A 20,720-nucleotide genomic window follows, 5' to 3' on the forward strand; every position below is an offset into this window, starting at 1 on the left:
TTAAAATTATACCTAAAGAACTAGGTCACAGTTCTACCAAAGTTGAAATGGAAAGAGTTGAAAAACAACTAGCGTTAATCGCGTTTTACCACTGACTTTGTCCAGGTCTGTTGAAACTGTGCTTGAATACACCTTATTTCACTGTCTTAGTGTCACACTCCTCGCAAAACTGTCAGCGTTTTAAATTGTTACGAAAAACGTACAGCATAGCATTTTATCGGTCCTTTTATTGAAAATCCTACTTAGCCATAAGTTAAAAAAAGGGGGAAATGTTGGAACGTTTAACAACCATAGTTCCGCATTTGTCTAGAAACGTTTCACTAAAATCCACAGTAAATGTAAGCGAGGTTCAAAAATTCAGTGGAATGGCAAGCGAATGGTGGGATGTAAACGGACCACTCAAAGCGATACATTCGCTAAACAAATTAAGGTAGACCAATTAATAAAATTTTCTTTCATTGAACGCAAATACGAATTGTGTTTTTAAAAACATGCTTTTTTCCCTCACAGGACGCCGTTTTTTGAACAAGGCATTCGTTCTCGTCAAAAATCAACTGTTGCGAACGCTCGTCAGGCATTTCCTTTGGCCGGATTCAAAGTACTCGATGTCGGGTGTGGAGCGGGTATTTTGACTGAGAGTCTCGGTCGTTTAGGCGCCGAGGTTACAGGGATTGACCCAAGCGAAGAAAACATTGAAGTAGCTCACCGTCACGCTAAAAAAATTAACCTGAAAAACGTAGCCTATGAAGCAAAAACTATTGAACATTTCCAAACATGCAATTCCACTCTCTTCGATGCAGTCATTGCATCAGAAGTTGTTGAGCATGTGGACAATCCGGAATTGTTCATCGAAAAATGCAGTGAATCCCTCAAAGTATTTGATTTACTGACTTTTTAATAATGGGCTTTTTAATAATCGACTATTATTTTTCTAGCCAGGTGGTTCGCTTTTTATTACAACTCAAAACAGAACTGCTGCATCTTGGGCACTGGTCATCTGTGGTGCAGAATACATCATGAACGTTGTACCAAGAGGAACTCATGATTGGAATAAATTTATTACTCTTGATGAAATGACTTCCATCCTTGATAAAAGTATGCATCCTAACAAAGTAAACATAATTGTCATTATGGTCGCTAATTTGATGAAAATTTACAGATAATTGCCAGCTGCGACAGCTTCGCGGATACACCTACAATCCATTCCTTAACAACTGGGATTGGATAAAATCAACTGATATCAATTATGCTTTACACGCTACAAAAGCTGTGTGATGATTAGATGTGATGGTTGAATGTGATTATAAAACGTAGTTTTTCCCACATTACCACGAATTAAATTTTTTACGCCTGACGCCTGTATTCTAGCCAAACAAATCAACATTCAAAGCTTAAACAGCTCAACATTTTTGGCGGATTTACTTCTTTGGATTTCACGCTTCTTGTCTTGTGTTTACTACTATTGTAAGAACTAGATGAAAAAAGAGATTACCGTTTGATTCTAAAACTTATTTTACTGTATAATGTGATATTCATTGCGATATTTTACAAACATAGAACAACAATGCGAAATACTTTGAGATGTACCGCATAGTCTGGACTTAAAAGGTGGAAATACAAAACGATCGAAATCAGCAGGTGTATAATTATTATACCGCATAAATAGTAAGAAAACAAGGGAAACCTTTCAACAATAAAATCGATTAAAAAATTATACATATATGATTATTATTGATTGAATCAGCGTTTTTTTGCACTTGGATAATATACAGTATTAGACTTACATAATGCATCATAATACATTAACTACTCGGATAATGTTAACAAAACGGAATCAAAACGACTTATTCCAGGGCATCTTCTTTGTCTTGCCTAGAGCTTGATGGCGGCTGCGATCGACACTGAGGAAAGAACGGGCTAAGCGATGGTTAATTGCTTCATTAAAACTCCCGTCAGGATAGGGCATCTGCTCTTTTTCCTTTTCGTCTGATGGGTTTTCAACGGGAGCTGGTGGTGGCTGTTCTACTTCAAAATCCGCACCATGGATCGATGTAAATGAGAGAGATCGAAGAAGAGGGGCCGTCGAGTCGATTGAATAGTTAAGCGAAGGAGGTCCGCATCCACAGGCTCCTGGGCAACCACAGTCCGACTCTTTGACAGGAAGTGGAGTTTCAGTTGCCACCTCAATATTTGGATCGTCACTGCTCTCATTTGGTGGGAGCGCTTGGCCTTCTTCCACTAGTCGAACAATGTGAAACGGACTATCCAGATTGATCTCGTAAGGAGGAGGTGGGCTGTTTGGGATGAAGGAATCGATAGCCTGAAGGTGGTTGATGTGGACAGGAGTGAAAATTTGGACGGGAGTGCGACGGACTCGATTCCGTTGAGGAGTAGAATTGCGTGAGCGAGCAGGTGTCGACGATCTTGATGAAGTTGGCGTAGCACTCAGTAAATCTCCTGGTCCTAACTGGCCTCTTGATTGCCTCATCAATTCTCTACGTCTCTTGTTACCGGGAGTTGGCGTCGAAATCACCAAAACTCTTCCATTCGTGTAACTGATTTCGCTTTCCCTGAAAGGCAAAATGTATTACTACTTCCCACTGAACGAACGCAATTGTAAGAAATTACTTTTCCATTTGGGCTATTTTCGCTATTTCAGCGTAATCAGGTGGCGCCTCGTAGCTTGGCGGGTTTTCTATTTCGACCTCACGTTCATCTGGATTGTTGACTGCGTAAGTCCAATTAGTAGGTCAGGACCGTTTATCAACCTTATTATAGATAAAATTTCGTTTTACAGTTAACCTACTTATTTGGGAGCGAATGAAATCCAGTCGTGCTTGGCGTTCCCGCATCAGTTGGGAATGAGACGACATTCGATAGAGCAAAGCCAAAATGCTGGCGATAAAAAGGACTACACCTAATTGAATGTAAGTATGTCATTCGAAAAAAGAAATTGCAAGAGTCTGTGCAAAATAATACCCAATGTAGCAACGAGCAAGACGAATGAAGTGGCACCAAAGTCGCCGTAATCGTTGAGTTTTGGAAAGTAGTACTTTGGAGTGTGTGTCATCCACCAAATAGGGTCTTGCGGGGAAATTGCTGCTTTCCAATTGAAAATTGTTGTATGACTAGAAAAAATCAATAACATGTTTAGGGTAAACCTTTGTCGCTACACGATGTTTGCTCGTCGCTGTCGTCGCCGCAGTGATTGAATCCGTCGCAACGCAAATCACTTGAAATGCATCGATGATTCAGACAGACAAAGTCTTTGATGGCGAAGCATTCTGCTCAATTTAAAGAGAGGCATATTGTCGAATCGAGTTATAAAAAGACTCGCAAAACAGGTTTTTACCAGTGTAGCTGAAAGCCGCATAAGCTATGGCCATTTTGAATTCGTTGTTCAATCTTCCGCGAAGTCGGATGTAAAAGCCGACGTCCGCCGGAACCAAGTATTCGGAAGTTAAGGATTGTGGACTGACTGTAGTTGTCAGGGATTCAATCAATGGAGACAGCGATATCAATCCTTGGCGGATGTCTAGTGATGTTCCTCGTTCTTCATTTCATCGTATCAAACTGTTAGTGGTAGAGAATTCATAGAAAGTGGCAAAAGAAATTTACCAAGAGAGCTGAGCTGCTCCACTCGAACAAACAGATGGGATTTCGTATTTTGCTGGTAAGTGGGCAGCGGTTTAATCAGCCAGATGCAATCCTGGAATTATATTTAGATTATTTACACTGTTTATTTGATTACGCGAACAATGTTCTTACGTAAAGTTTTGCTGCGTTTGGTGAAGACATGTTATACATGGTAATAACACCACCAAAATCGTCCACTAATCCGCCACAATCCGTAATCGGAATCTCTATCAAATCTGCCGACTCTATTGATTTACAAAAGTGAATTATGTTATTAACCATTGAGATTCCAGTTAATGTATGCAAAGTAGTGTACCGTTGATAAATCTGTAAGAGGCTCGGTAGCCAGAAGCTCTTCCGCCATTAGCGAAGAACCGGATTGCCATTCTGTAGCTCTGGATCAACACAACCGGTGGGCGGAATAGCGAACTTCCAAGGGCATACTGCCTGACTTCATTGCTGTCACTTATCTAAGCGGACCAATCCCTTGTTAATTATTAAGATAAAAAGCTTTAATGAGAAAGCTAATCAATATACCTCGATGAAAGATGACAACCCGAGTGCGTAGTCGTCAAAAATGAGCATAATGCATCCGGTGTTAGACGTGGTGCCGTTGACGAAGTCGAGGTTCTGTAATTTGATTTCATTGCTGTAATCTTGCGGATAGACGGCGGGAAAATGAGGACTGCTGATGTATCCACCATCGCCACTCCTCGCTGCAATCGTCCTCGTATTTACTTAAAAAAAAAAAAATTATATTAAAATGTATCAATTGTATCCTGATAAAATAGCAGAATGAAACTTACCAACAGAGGCGAATTCCAGTAGGAAAGCGTATTCGTAATTACGACTAAATGAGAAACTAATGGTCAATGTACGGCCGACCGAACGGTAGTTTTCCTGCGTGCGTGGGTCGTGCACAGTCCTGGCAGACTTGCCACAAATGAGACGCGGAGTCGAATAAAAGTTCTCCTTGATAATTAAATGATCGCATCCGCTGTGTAAAGGAGAAAAAGAAATGAATGTCGGGATTGAAGCCGTACTAACGCTGCAAGATGCTTGCGTCAACTGTGGCATTTACGTAACGCCCTAATAGGATTCGGTGCTACACACAGACAAAAAGGGAATCGGGAATGCATCGTCTTTGGATAGGTTTCCGAGATTCTAATCAATTTCGTACCGTTATCTTGCACCTTTGTTTACCTGCGAATGTCAACCTACGCAATAAACAAACGATCATAAATTACCTGCATCGGTTGGCGCTTGTGACGTTGGGGCTGATTTCGCAGGCGGGAAGATTGAGGATTTTCAAGTGAACCTGAATCGAACAAGCGGGACAAGTTGTCAATTCGACGGAGCAGACTCGACTGTTGCCACCGGACATGGCTTGCTGCTGTTGGTCGTAGAAAGTCGAGTAATAGCTTTTAGATGTAATGGCGACGATGCGATCGTAGTCGAGATTCTTGGCGATGAGGGTGCCATTTTCTCCCTGGTCAAAGAAGAAACGCTTCGGTCCATAAGGATTCTGAGTGCAGATATCATGCAACATGACATTGGTGAGAGTCCCCGGTTCCGGCCCCATGGACCGGGCATTTGTGCATTGGCATACCGTCCATAGTAGCAATAATAAGCCTAATGTTTAACAACAGCAAATAAAATACTTGAATAAGTTTTTCAAACAGCAAAGAGATGGAAAAGAAAAGTCTGATTTCTTACCTAGCGACGCCAGTTTTGAATAGTACAAGCTCGTTGAGCAGTTTCAAGACAACTGAAGTTTGTAAAAACAGCTTGCCTGCCTGGTGGATGTCCACGTGAACAGCCGAGAGAAAATCCAATTGTCGACTCCCCAATTATTTTAGCAAGGAAAAGGCCAACGCCAGAAAGACGCATGTACCACACTGCGCACGAAGCCCAAGCAATGCCAGCACGGGGAGGTTGGAAAAACAAAACAACAAAAAACAAAAATAAATTGAAATGACTCAGCGCGAACCAACAAAGGATCTCTCGCTCAAAGTCACAAAAACTGTATTTCGCTATTTGCTAAAAATTAAAAACAGGACGCCGGTAATAAAAAAGTGAATCCTTTTTGTTCTGAAAGAGGTTATAGAATGAGGGAAGTGATTGAAAAGAAATGGTCATCAGAGGTGACAAGCCTCTACACACTGCTCGCAAATTTTCATCGCCATGATAGTAACTACAATGGCACGAATACATTTGTTATGTAAAAATAATAATAAAATAAAATAAAAATGAAAGAAGGGCGCATTGCATCAAGTTTGATATACATTGTGAAAAAAATCTAGACACAAAAGTATGGACGGCATCATATCGTTCAACTGGCAAACAACTTCAAGATCGTCAAAAGAGATACATTGGAAGGGGGGTTGGGGGGTTGTTGAAGATTCGATCCAATTAAAAAATTTTCACGGATAATCTCGTTAAAAGAAGGAGGAAAAATTCGTTCATCGTTGATAGATGGCCGTAAAGACAAGAGAGATTAGTAGGGCGGCAATCATCGTGAGCGATGATGTCATTAACCCCCTAGTGGCGTGATTGTAAGTAGGGCAATAGGTGCACTGATAGCTCCCGCAAACCTGACAAATGTCCATCACGTAGAGCTCATAGGTCTGCACGACTGTTTCGTTGAAGCGTTCGGGAGCGTAATAGTCGTAGACGCGGACGGGCAAGTAGCGGGTCATGTTGGCAACGGGATGCCAGCGCTCGAACGTAAATTTCACGCAAGTGTCATCGCCGTCCAGGGCGTCGAAATAGAAAACAACTTTGTGATCAAGGAATTTGGCCCGTCGGAGATTGCGCACTTTCCTAGACAGAATGTACTCATCCAGCACCTGCTGTTGCATGTAATAGCCAGTAGGGACGGCAACGTCCAGCACAGCCATTCCAGACTGATTCGACTCTCGCTGGTTGGTCCAGCTCGAGCAAATGTCATAATTGATGTGAGAATTGTTGCGACCCGAAAAACTTAAACGGGGCACGACAGAGAAAGCCCTCACGGCCGGAGGTGTCACGAAACGGTTGACATCCACGTTGTACTGCAACGAGAGCTGGGCAATGGCGTAACCGGCTCCGCGAGCCTGGATTTTCACCGTGCCCCAGGCGTTGGGTATGTCCATAAACTGCGGCGTCGCCAAATTGTTTTCCGTGATGTACATGGTCCGCTGCAATTGCGGATTGGACGTCGCCTCCACGTGAAGAGTCAACGATGTCACCTCACGAATTCGGTGGCGCACAGTGTACTCGATCAAGGCCTATTTCAAATTTACAAAAATATTTATTTAAAAATAATCTACTTATTAAATTAAAATCACCAACTCTAGCTATACCTGAGTGGCGATGATAGTGTCTTGCGTAGAAGCCCAGCCACCATCCGTCAACCTTTGGGTGTTGATCCATTTGACGATAGGTTCGACAAAAAGCTCCTGACGTCCAACATATGTGAGCAAGGCATAGGCCGTGGTTTCGACGTTGGCCGCGTCAAAGGCATTAGGCAATCGAGGAAGGAGGAAAGGGCGTTGATTTTCAAGTCTCTGAGCAGGGAGAGGAACGGGCTCTCTACCCCAATATTTGTAACCGCCGTCCTCACGGGCTTTCTGTTGCAAAAGGCCAAAGGCCGCCTCGGCTGACGTACTCTTGGCCAACATCATGGCGTAAGCGACGATGGCCACTTCGTAGGGATCGCCAAACTTTTCCAGCAAGTTGAGATTGCGGTCGAGCCAGGAGATGGCGCGAGAACGGGAAACGGCCACTCTGGGGCCGAGTTCGCCAGGCAAGTCACGAATTGTTGTCAGGGCAATGACGACATGTGCCGTCAGCGAAATGTTGCGATAGCGAATGGGATCGTTGAAGCCCCACGACGTCGTGCTGTTCATTTTGCGATCGGCAAAACGGGGCGCCACTTCGTAGAACGCCCCTTCGGGTGACTGAAATTGAATCATCCAGTCAACGGCCTTTGCGATGACCCCAGGATCGATGTATAAATAATTCTCCCATTCGTTGAAATTGGCTTCGGCCAGAATGCGGGCGCAGAAGGCCGTCAGCCAAACCGACTTTGACGAATAATCCCAATCGGCTCGGAAATAGGAAAAGGCCCCGTCTCTGTGCTGGAACGACAGCTGACGTTGATAGCCGATATTGAGGTGGTAAAAGGCCTGTTAACAAAAACAATTGACGTCATCAACAAAACAAATTACGTAAGTAGTACAACTAAAAGGCCTGCTGAATCATTCATCATCATCCTACCTGTCGATCAATTTCCCGTTTCCTTTGTGTTGTCAGACGCATGTACTTGACGGTGTAGAGATTGGCGGCGAAACTGAACATGTTCTGCTCGGCGCAATCCATCGGCAGAGTCAACAGCGACGTGGCGTTGACGGGCATGTTGGGGAAAGCCGGGCCGACAACGTCACCGACCACCGAAACCCTGGCTCGGTTGGAACCGAAAACGTAGTAACGATCCTTCTCGTACGGAATGATGGGCGTCTCAGTCACGTTGACGTACACGTACTGCAAGAACCAGGCGCGGTTACTCAAGTCCAGCATGACGGAAGTGTGGCGGAATTGCGGAACACCGTCGGCCTCCACTCGGATGCGACGGACGACTTGATCCTTGCGAATCAACGATTTGGCTTGAATCGTCACCTCGATCTCGCCCAGCTTGGTCGGGACAATGGGGATGTACACGACTTGAGATCCCTGGGCCGGAATCCAGGTCAGATGTTGCTTTTCTCCACGAGATGTCCGGGCCTCGTAAGATTTGACTTCACCAAACTCTTCGACGTGGACGAACTTGTAGTCGGGCGAATCGGCCAGCGTCACCACCACGTCCGCTTCGATGGTGGCGTAATTGAAGAGAGTAATCCGGATGCCCACTTGCTCACCTTGCCGGCAATTGGTTGGCATTTCAACGTTCATGTAGAACGGGCGGTAACCGGCGAATTCGCGGGAAGATCGGACGAGACCGAATCCGTTTTTGGGGCTGACGGAAAAGGCCGAAACGACCCAGTGGGTGGGGATTTCAGGGATCTGGACGCTGAAGATGGAATGGCCGTGAGGGCCAATGTTGATGTCCTTCCACAGCCAAGAGTTCTCGTACATGCGAAGCAGACGGTTGATCCTCTTGAGGCGATACTGGGCCAACTCCCGGCGAGTGTTGGACGGGCATCCAGCTTCGTCCGATCTGTCATCGCAATCGTACTGGCCGTCGCAGCGACGCTCGGATCGGTAACACGTTCCGGACATACAGGCCAAAAAGCCCAGGGTAATGTTACAAGCATCCGGACGACGGACAACGAAAGCGTCAGTGAAGACGACCAGCGAGGCATATTCGAACGTTCGATTGGCATCGATGCCGAATGTTGACGCCGGATAATTCACCACCGTCTCGGCGTCGCCTTCGCGCGAAGTCCAGTAATGGCGCAGAGTTCCGTTGAGGGATTCATCAAACGACGTCATTTTGGTAATGACTTCGGCGTAACTCAATTCGTTTCCAGCCTGCGGATTTTCAATTGGAATAACTTGACGGTTGTTTCAATTTCAATTTCAAATGAATGGACGTACCTGCATGTTGAAAAATCCTTTGTCGATGGCCGAAATACCGACGTAGGAGCCAGGATCTCCGAGCACGACCACTTCGACAGTGTCGCCCGTCTTGTCCTTCATGGGATTGAGAGTCAGCGAGAAATTGTTGCGGGAAATTCCATTGACGGGGATGGTGAGACTGTCGGCAACGACTTCGCCGTACTTGGCGACGTGATAGATGACCACCGTGGCGACTGGGGCCATTTCGGCGCTCAGCGGGATCGACAGAGTGGTCACGCTGGGCGAACTGCTTTGAGAGCCAGTCACGAGGACGATCCCCTTTGAAACGACAATGTAATTGAACGTCTCGGCGTAGAAATTGGTCCGCACGTGTAGGATAAGGTATTCTCCCACCTACAATAAACCGGAATGTCATCCATCATCATCTCCGTCAATGTGATTGTATGAAAATACCTTTGGGCTTCGGGTTGAAGTGAGAACTTTAATGTGTTTGTCGCCGATTGAATAGTGAGTGATGGCCAGCATCTCTGCAGTGGCTCGTTCTCCGTACCCGTCCTTGTAATTGGCAATTAATTTGAGGGCGCTAATTTCATTCACCAAATCTTTGACGCGCTTATCTCCCGTCCCGACATTGCTGCCAGTCGTCTGGGCCAGTTCAGACCGTAAGTCAATTGTAAACTCCCAAATGCCTGGCTGTTCTGGAAGGGCTTTAGCCTCGCGGACCTCTAGCGTTCGTGAAGCACTCGAGCGGAACTGCACCGTCGGCCGGATCTCTAATCGGTCGTATCTAAATCGTTCCGCTGGTAAAATCGATCCGTCGTGGAACGACACGGCCAACTATAAAAAAAAAATTGAAAAAAGAAAAAGATCGTTAAGATGCGAATAGAAAACTTTGGTTGTTGTTTGGGGAATGCTGTTAGCCACGGATGGTTGAACGTACGAAGCAAGTGAAAGGCATGGCCGGCTTGATGACTTGCGGGCTTCCTCCTAGAAAGTTGAGTTTCAAAGACGAATTGTAGATGCGGGCCGTCGAGAACCCTTCGACGTAGTCTTCACGGTAGCGATCGCCCACGATGGCCGTAATTCGAAGCTCGATTCCGTCCAGCTTGGGCACCATTCTTTGCAATTCCGCCATCGGGTATTTGAACGTGTAAAAGCCTCGAAACTAAAAAAGAGAGAGAGAGAAGGAAAAAATAATCAGGAATGCCAACAAAAAAAAAAGCCAAATGACAGCGTAGTACGTCTTTGAGGACTTCAGATCCCTCGCGGGTGTGCGGCGTGAACCAGCCTCCACGGACTTCCTTGAAGGTTAGATTCCTTTCAATGACAGAGTCGCGAATCGAGCCCGGCCTATCCGGAATCAGAGGCGTAGCTCGGATGGGCTTGAAGGTGGCCTTAAGGGTCAAATTGCCTCGAACGGGGGCACCACTCGTGTAATTGGCCATGACAGTTCCGTGGATGAAATCGTCGGAATCGAAATAAAAGGCCGGCATCGTGACGTTGACCTCGAATCGGGTCTGGTAGTACTCCTCGACGTGGAAATGTTCCTCCTCGGTCTGACCCTGGGCCGTCACGCGGATGGTCCACTCGCCAAAGGTGGGCTGGTCAGACAGGGCGTAGTCCAAGCTGACGGCACCAAAATTGGACTGCAGCAGGCACAAGGAATGGGAAAAAAAGAAGGGGGGAAATGACCCGATGATGACGTTAATTCACGCTGATTATTATTTCTGATGATTATAGTATATACCTGTCTAGAGAGCCAGCGGCGTACGACGAAGCCCCGGGGATCAATCATGTAGACATCGACGGCATCGTCGAATGCACGCAACTCCGTGTTGATTGGGATAGTCCTGAATCTCACTGTCATTACAATCAAATTTTTCGAAATTATTAGTTATGTAATCAAGAAGATACACATAGACATATGTACGCCCGAGTTGTATGCGATTAGAATCGTAAAATATCGAACATGGTTGACGTTTTTGATTTACCGATTTGACTTTGGTGGTAGACGGGCTTTTCCGTTTGGATGAAAATCGTCATGGAACGCTGTGAAAAGTTGAGAAGAGTCTCATTAAGAAAAGCGGTCCCGCCCAGGGCTCGATCGGTATTGCCTTCGACGCGGAGTCGGTACTGGCCTGGAACCGTTGTGCTTGGAATCTGTTAAGTATGAACACGAGCCACAAAACAAATATGAATATCTTTTCATGTGTTCATTGTTATGACTCAATTTTTAGCAGACAACAAGAGGGGAGAACAAAAACAAACTTTAATGAGGAGGGTTTCCGGAATGCCCGGCTTGCACTCTTGCGTGGCCGACCCAATGTCGACGCCGTTACGTAAAATGGAGGCACGGACTGAAAGAGTGATGGGCGAACTCAAAATGGAGACAGCTACTCGATAAATTTGACTGGGCCGGATGATCCGACTGGCCACGATGAAATACGTCCTTTAAAATGCAATTGAATAAAGAAATATTACCAAAACAAATTAAAAAATGAATTAAACGTTTTAAAGTGATCTTACGGTTCTTCAAAAATGGCATTGGCGTTGTCACCGACGCCAAACGGTCGCCGGGAGAACGGATCAATGTTGTTATTAAAAAGATTTGGCCTTTGATTATTGTCTCTAATGGGGTCCTGGAAATTGATGCGCGTCGATTGGGTGGGGGGACTCTGCTGCTGCTGCTGCCGCTGTTGAGCCGCTGTCGAGTCCAGCAAAACTAAAAGGATAAGGGACGATGCGGCACCGAAGAAAGGCTTCATTGTTGCGATAAATGTGTTTGAATTCTTCTATTTTGGGGGTCGGTCTCTCTTCTTTCTCGGAGAAAATGGCGAGATCTGCTACTGTCGCATCACTGGACAGCACACGCCTAATAAACCAAAACAAACAAACGAAAAATGTTAAGCGGTCTGTGTGACTTGACCCTGGCAGTTCATCATATGAAAAAAAATAGGAAAAAACGGGACTGTAAACACAAAAGAGAAAAATAGGGAGGGATAAATAACCGAGAGAAACACGACACCCGAAAATCCTCAAAGCCGGAAACGGAACTGTGGGGAGTCTTGTACGCTTTTAATTCTCATGGCGGCGTTATTATTATACGGGACAAGCGAAGAAGGACGCGTCCCATTCATAACTTTTTCATCTTTTTTTCATCATTATTATAACAACACGACCAGCAGCATGGAAAAAGATGAACTGGGCTATTATACCCGCCTATATGTTCATTGTCAAAGTCCTTCTTTTCATTTTTATGATTTTTTTGGGGAGGATGAAAAAATGATTGCGGATGTAATCCAGCCGGGTCTGATGATGGCGACGATAACATATGGAAAGGAATGTTCGATGGCCGGATGATCCCACGATCAGTGACTTTTTCATTCCTCCCCATGTCGGGTTAACGTTGCATAAGCTGATATGCTAATCGCATCGATTTTCCAAAATGTCGTTCCCTTTTTTTGGTGTGGATGAGAACAGGAGAGGAATAACAATTCAAGTGATCCGTCTCTCTCTCTCTTTTTCTTTCCGAACTGACGCCGGCCACACACAACTACAAAGAAAGAGCATTTACATTTTCTTTTTTTGAAAAACACGCGCGCTAGAGAGAGAGAGAGAGAGAGGAGGTCACACTTGAGATTTATCTTGTAAGCGCGCCAGAGTGAAAAAGTAAATTTCATTTCGGAATAGTCCAGCAGCAGCAGCTGCCAGCCTAAAAACATAGTGCTGGTCTTTTTTAATCTTTTCCAGTGGTAAGGGGTCGTCCGGCATATGTTTTCACAGTACACACACACACACACACCACACCCTCCCTCTTTACCACTACAGGAGCAGCAGCACCTTTGAAAAAATAGCTATGATTTCCGGGGTCTTTGTACTTCTTTTTCCTAACACAAAGTCTATATTTATCCCGAACGACATGACCCCCCAAGCGACCTCGTACCCCCTCAAAAAATTGTCTGTCTATTTATTTTCATTTTTGATTCGCTTGAGCTGAGTTGGTAGAAAAAATATTTCGGCGGGGGAGAGAACGTCATCTGCACTCGAACACGCAGAGTTGACATGACAGGATTCGTGATTTTCTTTTTTTCGAAGGGTGGGGGACGTCATATGACGTCTGTCAATGACTAACACGCGCTATAGCTGAGCGAGATTGGATTACAGCAAATAAATCTTTCTCTCCCCCTCCGCACACACTCGATGGGATGATAATAATGATGATGACGCAGAAATCAATCATTACGTATTGTACACACTAAAAGATGAATCAAGAGAGGGGGGGAGACATGTCATCACCGGTGATCCCATAGAATCTCTTAATGCCTTGAATGGTTCGTCAGGTCTACTGCAAAAAATCCTACTATGCGATAATAATGGCATCACTTAACAGTGCTCAGAGTTTCTCATGCCGGCTGGAATAGCCAGACAAGAACAAGTTGCTGATTTACGATTAGAAAAAGTCCGTTAGGAGTAGCACGCGTTCAGCCAGCGGAAGCCGTCATTACCCCTTTTCTTTCTTTTTTAGGTAAAAAGATACTAAAGAAGACGAAGGAGAAAACTACCGGATTGCTATTCAAAATAATTGGTGGCCTAAACGGAGCTGTTGGTTTACCCCCACAACGAAAACAACCTGGACGTGGTCGTATTATGTTGTTGTTGCACGTCGAGAAAAATGAGCTTTGATTGGTCCCCCCCATATAGTCAGCGCTAATTCCATCTTTGTTGGTACAGGAAACCTGGACTGTGTCTGGCAACAACAGAAATGAAAGGATAAAAAGAAAAAATGTTTTTGTCGGAATGACGGGAAATTACCGGCTCGATGATGACCGGACGCGTATCGTAAATAAGCGGCAGAAAATAAACACACACTGAAGAGTAGAATATAGGCAGACAGAGATATTACACCGGCGCAGCCCAGCGTAACGCACAAAACCTCATAAAATCCCGTCTGAGGACGAACACCTCGTGACACGACCTCGCTGATGATGGAACACTCCCGTCACTCCTGTCAACAGAAATTCCGTCACATTCAAAAACACTTGACAGTTTATCCTCTTATTTGTGCACTGCCAGGACGGAAATAAATTCAAAAAATTAAAATAAAATAAGTGAAACTGAAAGAATGTCTTTTTGGAATTGAGTTGACTGGCAGGAGAGAAATCCCAGCTGCGTAAGAGCATGTAACTTGCACAAAAACTGTATGACACGTACAAAACTCGTGTGACTTTCCTGTCGGCCGACTGAGGAGCAACTGCAGCTGGCAGGACTAGGACGCACCGTCCAACACACCGACTTACTCTACAGCGATATTAGGGGAGGGGCTGTTGATGGCCGTAGTACTACTGTCTCTATTCAGACTCGTGTGTGTGTGTGAAAAATATATATATGGGGTGTTGTATGCGCCGGAGATAACAAAAGACTTTTTGGGATACCTACGAAGGGGACCACGTTAAAACCGTATATCCGTATCGGGGAGAGAAAAAAAAAACGATGGGAAATAGTAAAGAGAGTATGAAAATCACAGTCAAGTGATCACACACAGCATACAAGGTGACCAGCCAAACTCTATTGAATCGAACGCATAAATTTTATTCGACGGATAAAAAAGGCCAAAAAAGAAAGAAAGAAGCTGGGAGCGATGCATCACGCTACGTTGCATTTCCACTAAACATTCGACAGATAAATGCATTAAGAAAACAGATTTATCTGGTAATGCCATCTTCTTTTTTTCTTCTCCAACATCGGATTGTCCAACGTTTGAGTTTAAAATTCCCGGCACGCGACTCGTTCGGCTCCAAATCTGGTGGGATTATTTCATTATGCCTTTTTTTTTCTCTATTCTTTTTGGTGGGAAACGGAGATAAGTTCCCAGGACATGGTAAAATGAAACTTTTAAGGACAACAAGGGAGTCGTAACATTGTAAAGTCGAGAAGAAGGAAATTCTTCCGCAAAATCCTCGGGAGACGTGCGCGTCTTGGGCCTATTCAATCGTGAGAGAAGACGAAAACAGTTAACACACACAAAAAAAGGAATGCCATTTCCTGCCGTTTCGTTTAAACTAGTTTAAATAGTTTTTCTATTCTCTCGGAAAGTGGAAAAGCCCCAACGCCAAATTGCTGACAAGTTCTTGATTGTTTTACACCACTCGCTCTTCTCCTCACGTCTGGCTGGTGTTTTGGGAAGGGACATCTGGAGCGCATATTACAAGAGTGCCGGCTAATGACGGAAATAACAATAGAGGCACGCGACGTTAGGTCTCTCTTTTTTTCTCTTTCTAGTCCAGGCTATGATGATGACTTTTGTCCCTGTCAACACCCACAACAACACGAAAAAGTTGACACGTCGCCCGATGAATAGCGACAGATGGGCATGGATGATCAGATAGTATTTTTCTTGGTCGCCCATCAAAGGGGTAACGACGACGGCTGTTTTGGAACAAACAGCAGCATTTGACTGGATGTTCCATCTGTCGCCATATTTTCGGGCAGATCATCAAAATCATTCGGCGACGATCAAAAGTCCCACGGATCCGTGACAACAAGTTCCCCATTTGCTCTTTTTCAGCGTCGACTAGGAGCAGAATAGGAGCCATCGAGACGACAATAGGGGCGAAAAACCGAACATGATGTCCGTTACGATGTGACCCCCCACCCAAACAAAAGCGCTTGACCCTCCCATACGACTAGCTTGAATTTCATGATCCCAACAACACTATATATTCCGGCTAGCGTGGGAGGGTCCTTATTCATCCACGACGGATTATACCAGCAGTTCCACGACTACCACTCGAGTGGATGAGTGTCCGAAACACATTTTTTTTTTTCTTTTTTCTTTTTGGAAAAAGAAAAAAGGCCCAGATCAATAGAGACACATCTGTCCACTGTGTGTTATCCCATTTTAATTTTCGTTTGTGTTTGGCTCCCATCGAGGATCGTATTGATTGGACAACTAAAAACTGTGTGTGGTAAACACGCGAGACAGTGCTTAGTCGTCCGGCATAACCCATCTGCTGATGTATTTAAAACGTTCGTTCAGCAGGATCAGCACGCAAGAGGAACGCATTGCACAACAACACGCTCCTCTCCCTTTTCCCGCCCATTGAAAAACATACAAGTTCAACATTTTATCGGGGACGATAAATGATGACAGAGCACCTCAGAGGGAGAAAAAGCTAATGTCGACAAGGATTATATGTAGCAGCAGCCATTGCATTTATCGGCTAATAATTGGAAGCCGATGCGTGGAAGATTAGTATTCAGGTTAGACGTACACGACGTTGGGTATTTCTCTGTTGAAACCCGACCGCAGCTAGCATTCACAAAACTTTTCCATGGGACCACTTGGCGAAAAGTACATTATTAAGGATTCTTAAACAATCTTAAATTTTTAGAAATAAATCCCCAAAACAACGTAAGGATTCGACGTGGAAAAAAAAACAGCGAGATGCTGCCATTTTCAACAACATTATTAGGAATAACTTAAAAATAAGTTTGCAAACAATTATCACACTGATTAAAAACAGATGGAGAATTAAAAACTTACTCGAAGTGTAGGCCTTCGAAATAACGACGAAAACAACTTGTCGACGAAGACGGCGTGGTTATAGCTATTTCTGGGTGGGGCTGTGGCCCTTGCACACACACACACACACAAACACACTTCTTACACACCCCAATGTCTTAGAAATTGAGGAATGCCCTTAAGAAATTAAATACAAAGCTGTAATTTGATCACCCTGACATTGCAGTAACACGTCTTCGAGTTCCAAAACGATAATTGGTGAAATTGTAGAAAAAGAAGCACGCCAAAATTGCCCGGTTTCGGCAAACCGTACACAAGCCAGACTCGAAACTTCAACGAACACACTTTTTTCAAACAAGTTCTCTTGAAGCTACCTGCGGACCCTTAGTCTCTCAGGTGATCCACTCCCCCTTGTCACAGGTGGCTCTAGGCGAAATCAAAAGAAGAAAGTCCGCGTCACCTGGTGTTGTAAATTTGAACTTTTTAAAACGCACTCTACCGGCCGCCACCAAACGAAAACAACAATACGTAACTCCCATAAAAAAAAGTAGACAAGTCAGATCTAGAAATTTGCTTTGCTTACATACGATCTCTTGTTATTGATTCGATTAAACGAGTTAACAGTTCTGAAAATAGATTAATTGCATAGAAGTGACTGAACAAAAGCTTGCCTTAGTGCAGAACGGTATTCCTTATGGATTCGTACGTGAGCTCGCACTTACAGAAGGTGAAATCCGAATCAATGATGTCGCAACTTGGGCAATGATTTTGACATGTTCTTTCTTATTTACAGTATTATAAGAATCCTGAAAAGGCCAAGCGAGATGTTCAGAATTTACTTCAGCACTATAGAGGATTACAGCCTAAAGTGGAGACATTTGGTATAAAATTGGTGTTGAGTTATCTTATCCACTTTTGTCTTTACAATAATCGTCTTTGTTCATTTGTCTTGACAGTTTTCAATGATGGTGCTTCAAAGCAACTGCTTTGTCTAGGAGGGACAATTCCAGTTCATTACAAAGGTACACCATTATTCATGTGTTCATTGAAATGAAATAACCCACTTCTTGATCTTTTAGGAAGTGACTACAATATCCCTGTGGCTCTTTGGTTACTGGAGACCCATCCAGTCAATGCCCCAATGGTATTTGTCAGACCAACATCAGACATGAGGTTGAGAATTTCCAAGCATGTTGATCATAATGGAAAAGTTTACATGCCATACCTCCATGTATGGTCAGCTGTAAGTTAGTTTATAGTCCTACTCATGTCAGACTTTTATTCTAATAATTGGTCATTTCATCAACAGAATGAATCAGATCTTGTTGCCCTAGTGCAAGTGATGATAATTATCTTTGGTGAACAGCCCCCTGTCTATTCAGTGGCTGGACAACCACCAAGCAATCCTGCTGCAGCATATCCAGGATCCTTGGCAGGTAGTATTTATGGTTGATCTGTTAAAAATGCTCTTGCTCACGTAAAGAAATAAATTCCAGGTTATCCACCATACCCGACATCTGCCACCGCCTACCCTCCTGCTACCCCATATCCACCATATCCACCTGTGAATGGACCAGCTTCTACTTCTTACCCATCTTATTCGGGGGGATACCCACCGTACCCGCCTGCTCCAGGAACCATCACCAGTTCAGCAGCGTATCCTCCTTATCCAACCCCGGCAGGTGTACCCAATGCACAGTCTACTGGAACCATATCTGAAGACCACATTCGAGCTTCGTTGCTGTCTGCAGTTGAAGACAAGGTATAGAATTAGAATATTCATCAGGTGTCAAATGGCACAAAGTGCCATTAATACCGTTATTGTTTTTCAGGTTCGAAGAAGACTAAGTGAGATCTTCGCCCAAGCTCAAGCTGAAATTGAGACGTTGAAAAAGACAGAAAATGAATTGCGCATGGGGCAGAGTAAATTGGAAGATCTCGGGAGACGGCTTGACCAAGAACAAGTAGAATTTTTAAAGATTTCCTATTGAACATTCACCCATTATTATTATTTTATTTTAATTAAAGAACGAAGTTGAACGTAGCATCGCATCGCTAAAAGAACGAAATTCCGAACTAGAAGACTCTTTGGGAAAACTTAAATCTCAGGATAAAAATTTTGATGTCGACGAAGCTGTTGTCACTACGGCACCGATTTACAAACAGTAAGTTGATATATTCGAAGAATTATTTATCAAGTCATTCAAATTAAATGCAATCTATCTAGATTACTCAATGCCTATGCCGAAGAGGCAGCAACAGAGGATGCCATTTACTACTTGGGAGAAGGATTGAGAAGAGGGGTTATCGAGCTTGATGTTTTTCTTAAGAATGTGCGCTCTCTGTCGCGAAAACAATTCATGCTTCGCGCCTTGATGGAACGTTGTCGTCAACAAGCTGGTCTAACAATTTGAACTGAAAAATGCTATCCCAATGACTTATTAAACTTCTAGTTTTAATGATCTTGGTTTTTCTGCCTTTGAAATACTTGAATTCTGATTTCTGTTCCAAAAATACATTGTTAGTCTGAAAATCATAATTGTCTAAATTCAAATTGCTAGTGCAATAAAAACTAGATTATTCCCATCCCAGTCACACTGTTGAGCACAATTTCTCTTACAGATAAAAATAAATGATATCATAATTCAGGCACAAGTACTGTGTATTCAGTTTCCATCTCAAACAGTACAAAACCCGCTTCATTCCTTATCTACAGCTGATTTTTCAGAGACGTAGATGCCATCAAGAAACTTTCGGATGTCCTTGTTCTTGACCTTAACACACTGTTGGATGAATGCAGCTGTAAAAAGAAAAGATGCAAATAAGTATTGTAAACAAACAGAAGCTTACTTGTAAGCATACCTGATTGGGAAACCGCTTCAATGTCATTTCCCTGGAGGACCAGCTCATCTTTTTGGGCTGGAGAGTTGACAACAGTGACTCCCTTCATCATCTTTACTTTCCTGATGAACTTTTCACCCAAGAAGTTACGGATCTCAATGATGGTGTTGTTCTCAGATGTGACACAATTAATGGGGAAATGGGCATAGACTGCTCGCATTTTGTACTCAAATCCCTATGAATAACAACCTGAGTTACATGACCTGTCACTCTAACATCAAGTATTCAAATTATACCTTGGTGACTCCTCTGATCATGTTAGAAACATGAGAGCACACAGTCCTGACGGCAGCGATTTCCTTCTTTTTACCGAACCACTTATTGACCTGGAGTTCATCCTTGGAAATCATCTGTGGAAAGAATAGATTAGAACCCGGCATACCATTTAACAAGGAAAAAAATCGTTACCTGCATATCAAGTGCCAAATGTTTGAAGTCTCGGGTCAACTTGCCGCGCGGGCCGACAACGGTAACTCGCCTGGCATTTACTTTAACAGTAACACCCTCCTGAACTTTGACGGTTTGAGACACCAAAATCTGCTTCATCTTTGCGGCCTGTAGAAGGAACAAAAATAAATATAGATTAATACAATCGTACCTCAAGTCGACTGGCAAAATAGGATTCGAAATAAATAGGAGATTCATAATAAGCAATTCCTTACAATAAGAAGAAGGTAGTTTCTCAGATGAAAATAGATAAATAACTATTTCTTACCTCGGGTTTCCTCTGCAACGAGCAGTCTTGGAAAATATCGTGCCAAAAAGAATCCGAAAAGAACGACCAACAGTAGAAGCCTCTTCTTGGTCAAAGTTGTTGGCGACGGTGCCAGGCTGAATGAGATCGTTGATGCGCCCATCAAGAGCCGGGCTAGCCTCTTTTTTTCGTTGATGCCATTTCTTAAATTTAGTTTTCTAAAATTATAGTTTGTTCCAACTTTTAAGATGTTTGCTTTAATTTTTAAATAAATTTTAATTTTACACTTCATGGCAATTTAAGGCACATCTAATCTATTTTACAGCAAGCTTTAAGTTTAATTTCAATTTTAAATCATTAATTTTCGACGCTTATTGAAAGGAAGTTTGAGTGACGTTAATAAAATAT

The 20,720-nt window shown here is 43.7% G+C and overlaps 5 protein-coding genes across 10 annotated transcripts; 2 read left to right on the forward strand and 3 right to left on the reverse strand.

The window, feature by feature from the left end:
• The first annotated feature begins 66 nt into the window (after nt 1-66).
• Nucleotides 67-6,657, forward strand: LOC124329375 (ubiquinone biosynthesis O-methyltransferase, mitochondrial-like). Of its 3 annotated transcripts, none has more exons than XM_046788439.1 (5): nt 67-430; nt 511-874; nt 936-1,095; nt 1,160-1,297; nt 6,577-6,657. In XM_046788439.1, exons 1-4 carry the CDS (start codon nt 270-272, stop codon nt 1,273-1,275), a joined length of 801 nt encoding a protein of 266 aa, XP_046644395.1. In that variant the 5' UTR covers nt 67-269; the 3' UTR covers nt 1,276-1,297; nt 6,577-6,657. The 3 variants fall into 3 exon arrangements, with proteins under 3 accessions (XP_046644395.1, XP_046644396.1, XP_046644394.1); XM_046788440.1 differs by lacking the exon at nt 6,577-6,657 and having other exon boundaries at nt 67-220; nt 311-430; nt 1,160-1,323; XM_046788438.1 differs by lacking the exon at nt 6,577-6,657 and having other exon boundaries at nt 1,160-1,323.
• On the reverse strand, nt 1,458-5,559 carry LOC124329369. Of its 2 annotated transcripts, none has more exons than XM_046788430.1 (13): nt 5,353-5,559; nt 4,884-5,268; nt 4,443-4,633; nt 4,174-4,373; nt 3,953-4,106; nt 3,769-3,881; nt 3,619-3,709; nt 3,353-3,553; nt 3,162-3,284; nt 2,980-3,099; nt 2,807-2,911; nt 2,629-2,728; nt 1,458-2,570 (listed from the first exon to the last, which is right to left on the reverse strand). In XM_046788430.1, the coding sequence occupies exons 2-13, from the start codon at nt 5,216-5,218 to the stop codon at nt 1,835-1,837; spliced, it is 2,469 nt and encodes an 822-aa protein (XP_046644386.1). In that variant the 5' UTR covers nt 5,219-5,268; nt 5,353-5,559; the 3' UTR covers nt 1,458-1,834. The 2 variants fall into 2 exon arrangements, with proteins under 2 accessions (XP_046644386.1, XP_046644385.1); XM_046788429.1 differs by having other exon boundaries at nt 2,807-2,917; nt 5,353-5,558.
• LOC124329366 (pregnancy zone protein-like) lies at nt 5,644-17,131 on the reverse strand. 2 transcript variants are annotated; one of them, XM_046788425.1, is made up of 12 exons: nt 16,739-17,131; nt 11,722-12,067; nt 11,464-11,644; nt 11,187-11,355; nt 10,943-11,055; nt 10,437-10,841; nt 10,136-10,360; nt 9,649-10,032; nt 9,214-9,588; nt 7,897-9,147; nt 6,981-7,805; nt 5,644-6,905 (listed from the first exon to the last, which is right to left on the reverse strand). In XM_046788425.1, the coding sequence occupies exons 2-12, from the start codon at nt 11,958-11,960 to the stop codon at nt 6,099-6,101; spliced, it is 4,974 nt and encodes a 1,657-aa protein (XP_046644381.1). In that variant the 5' UTR covers nt 11,961-12,067; nt 16,739-17,131; the 3' UTR covers nt 5,644-6,098. The 2 variants fall into 2 exon arrangements, with proteins under 2 accessions (XP_046644381.1, XP_046644382.1); XM_046788426.1 differs by lacking the exon at nt 16,739-17,131 and adding an exon at nt 14,008-14,450.
• Nucleotides 17,132-17,224: 93 nt separating this feature from the next.
• LOC124329371 (tumor susceptibility gene 101 protein-like) lies at nt 17,225-19,250 on the forward strand. Its single transcript, XM_046788433.1, has 9 exons — nt 17,225-17,444; nt 17,511-17,598; nt 17,674-17,739; nt 17,797-17,960; nt 18,027-18,153; nt 18,214-18,479; nt 18,550-18,681; nt 18,746-18,882; nt 18,945-19,250. The coding sequence occupies exons 1-9, from the start codon at nt 17,412-17,414 to the stop codon at nt 19,129-19,131; spliced, it is 1,200 nt and encodes a 399-aa protein (XP_046644389.1). The 5' UTR covers nt 17,225-17,411; the 3' UTR covers nt 19,132-19,250.
• Nucleotides 19,251-19,361: 111 nt separating this feature from the next.
• On the reverse strand, nt 19,362-20,473 carry LOC124329378 (60S ribosomal protein L9-like). Of its 2 annotated transcripts, none has more exons than XM_046788443.1 (5): nt 20,334-20,473; nt 20,027-20,173; nt 19,855-19,968; nt 19,580-19,793; nt 19,362-19,517 (listed from the first exon to the last, which is right to left on the reverse strand). In XM_046788443.1, the coding sequence occupies exons 2-5, from the start codon at nt 20,162-20,164 to the stop codon at nt 19,417-19,419; spliced, it is 567 nt and encodes a 188-aa protein (XP_046644399.1). In that variant the 5' UTR covers nt 20,165-20,173; nt 20,334-20,473; the 3' UTR covers nt 19,362-19,416. The 2 variants fall into 2 exon arrangements, with proteins under 2 accessions (XP_046644399.1, XP_046644400.1); XM_046788444.1 differs by lacking the exon at nt 20,334-20,473 and adding an exon at nt 20,281-20,302.
• Between the last annotated feature and the right edge of the window lie 247 nt (nt 20,474-20,720).

This window comes from Daphnia pulicaria, chromosome 3 (assembly GCF_021234035.1).
Source record: "Daphnia pulicaria isolate SC F1-1A chromosome 3, SC_F0-13Bv2, whole genome shotgun sequence".
NCBI lineage: Eukaryota > Metazoa > Arthropoda > Branchiopoda > Diplostraca > Daphniidae > Daphnia > Daphnia pulicaria.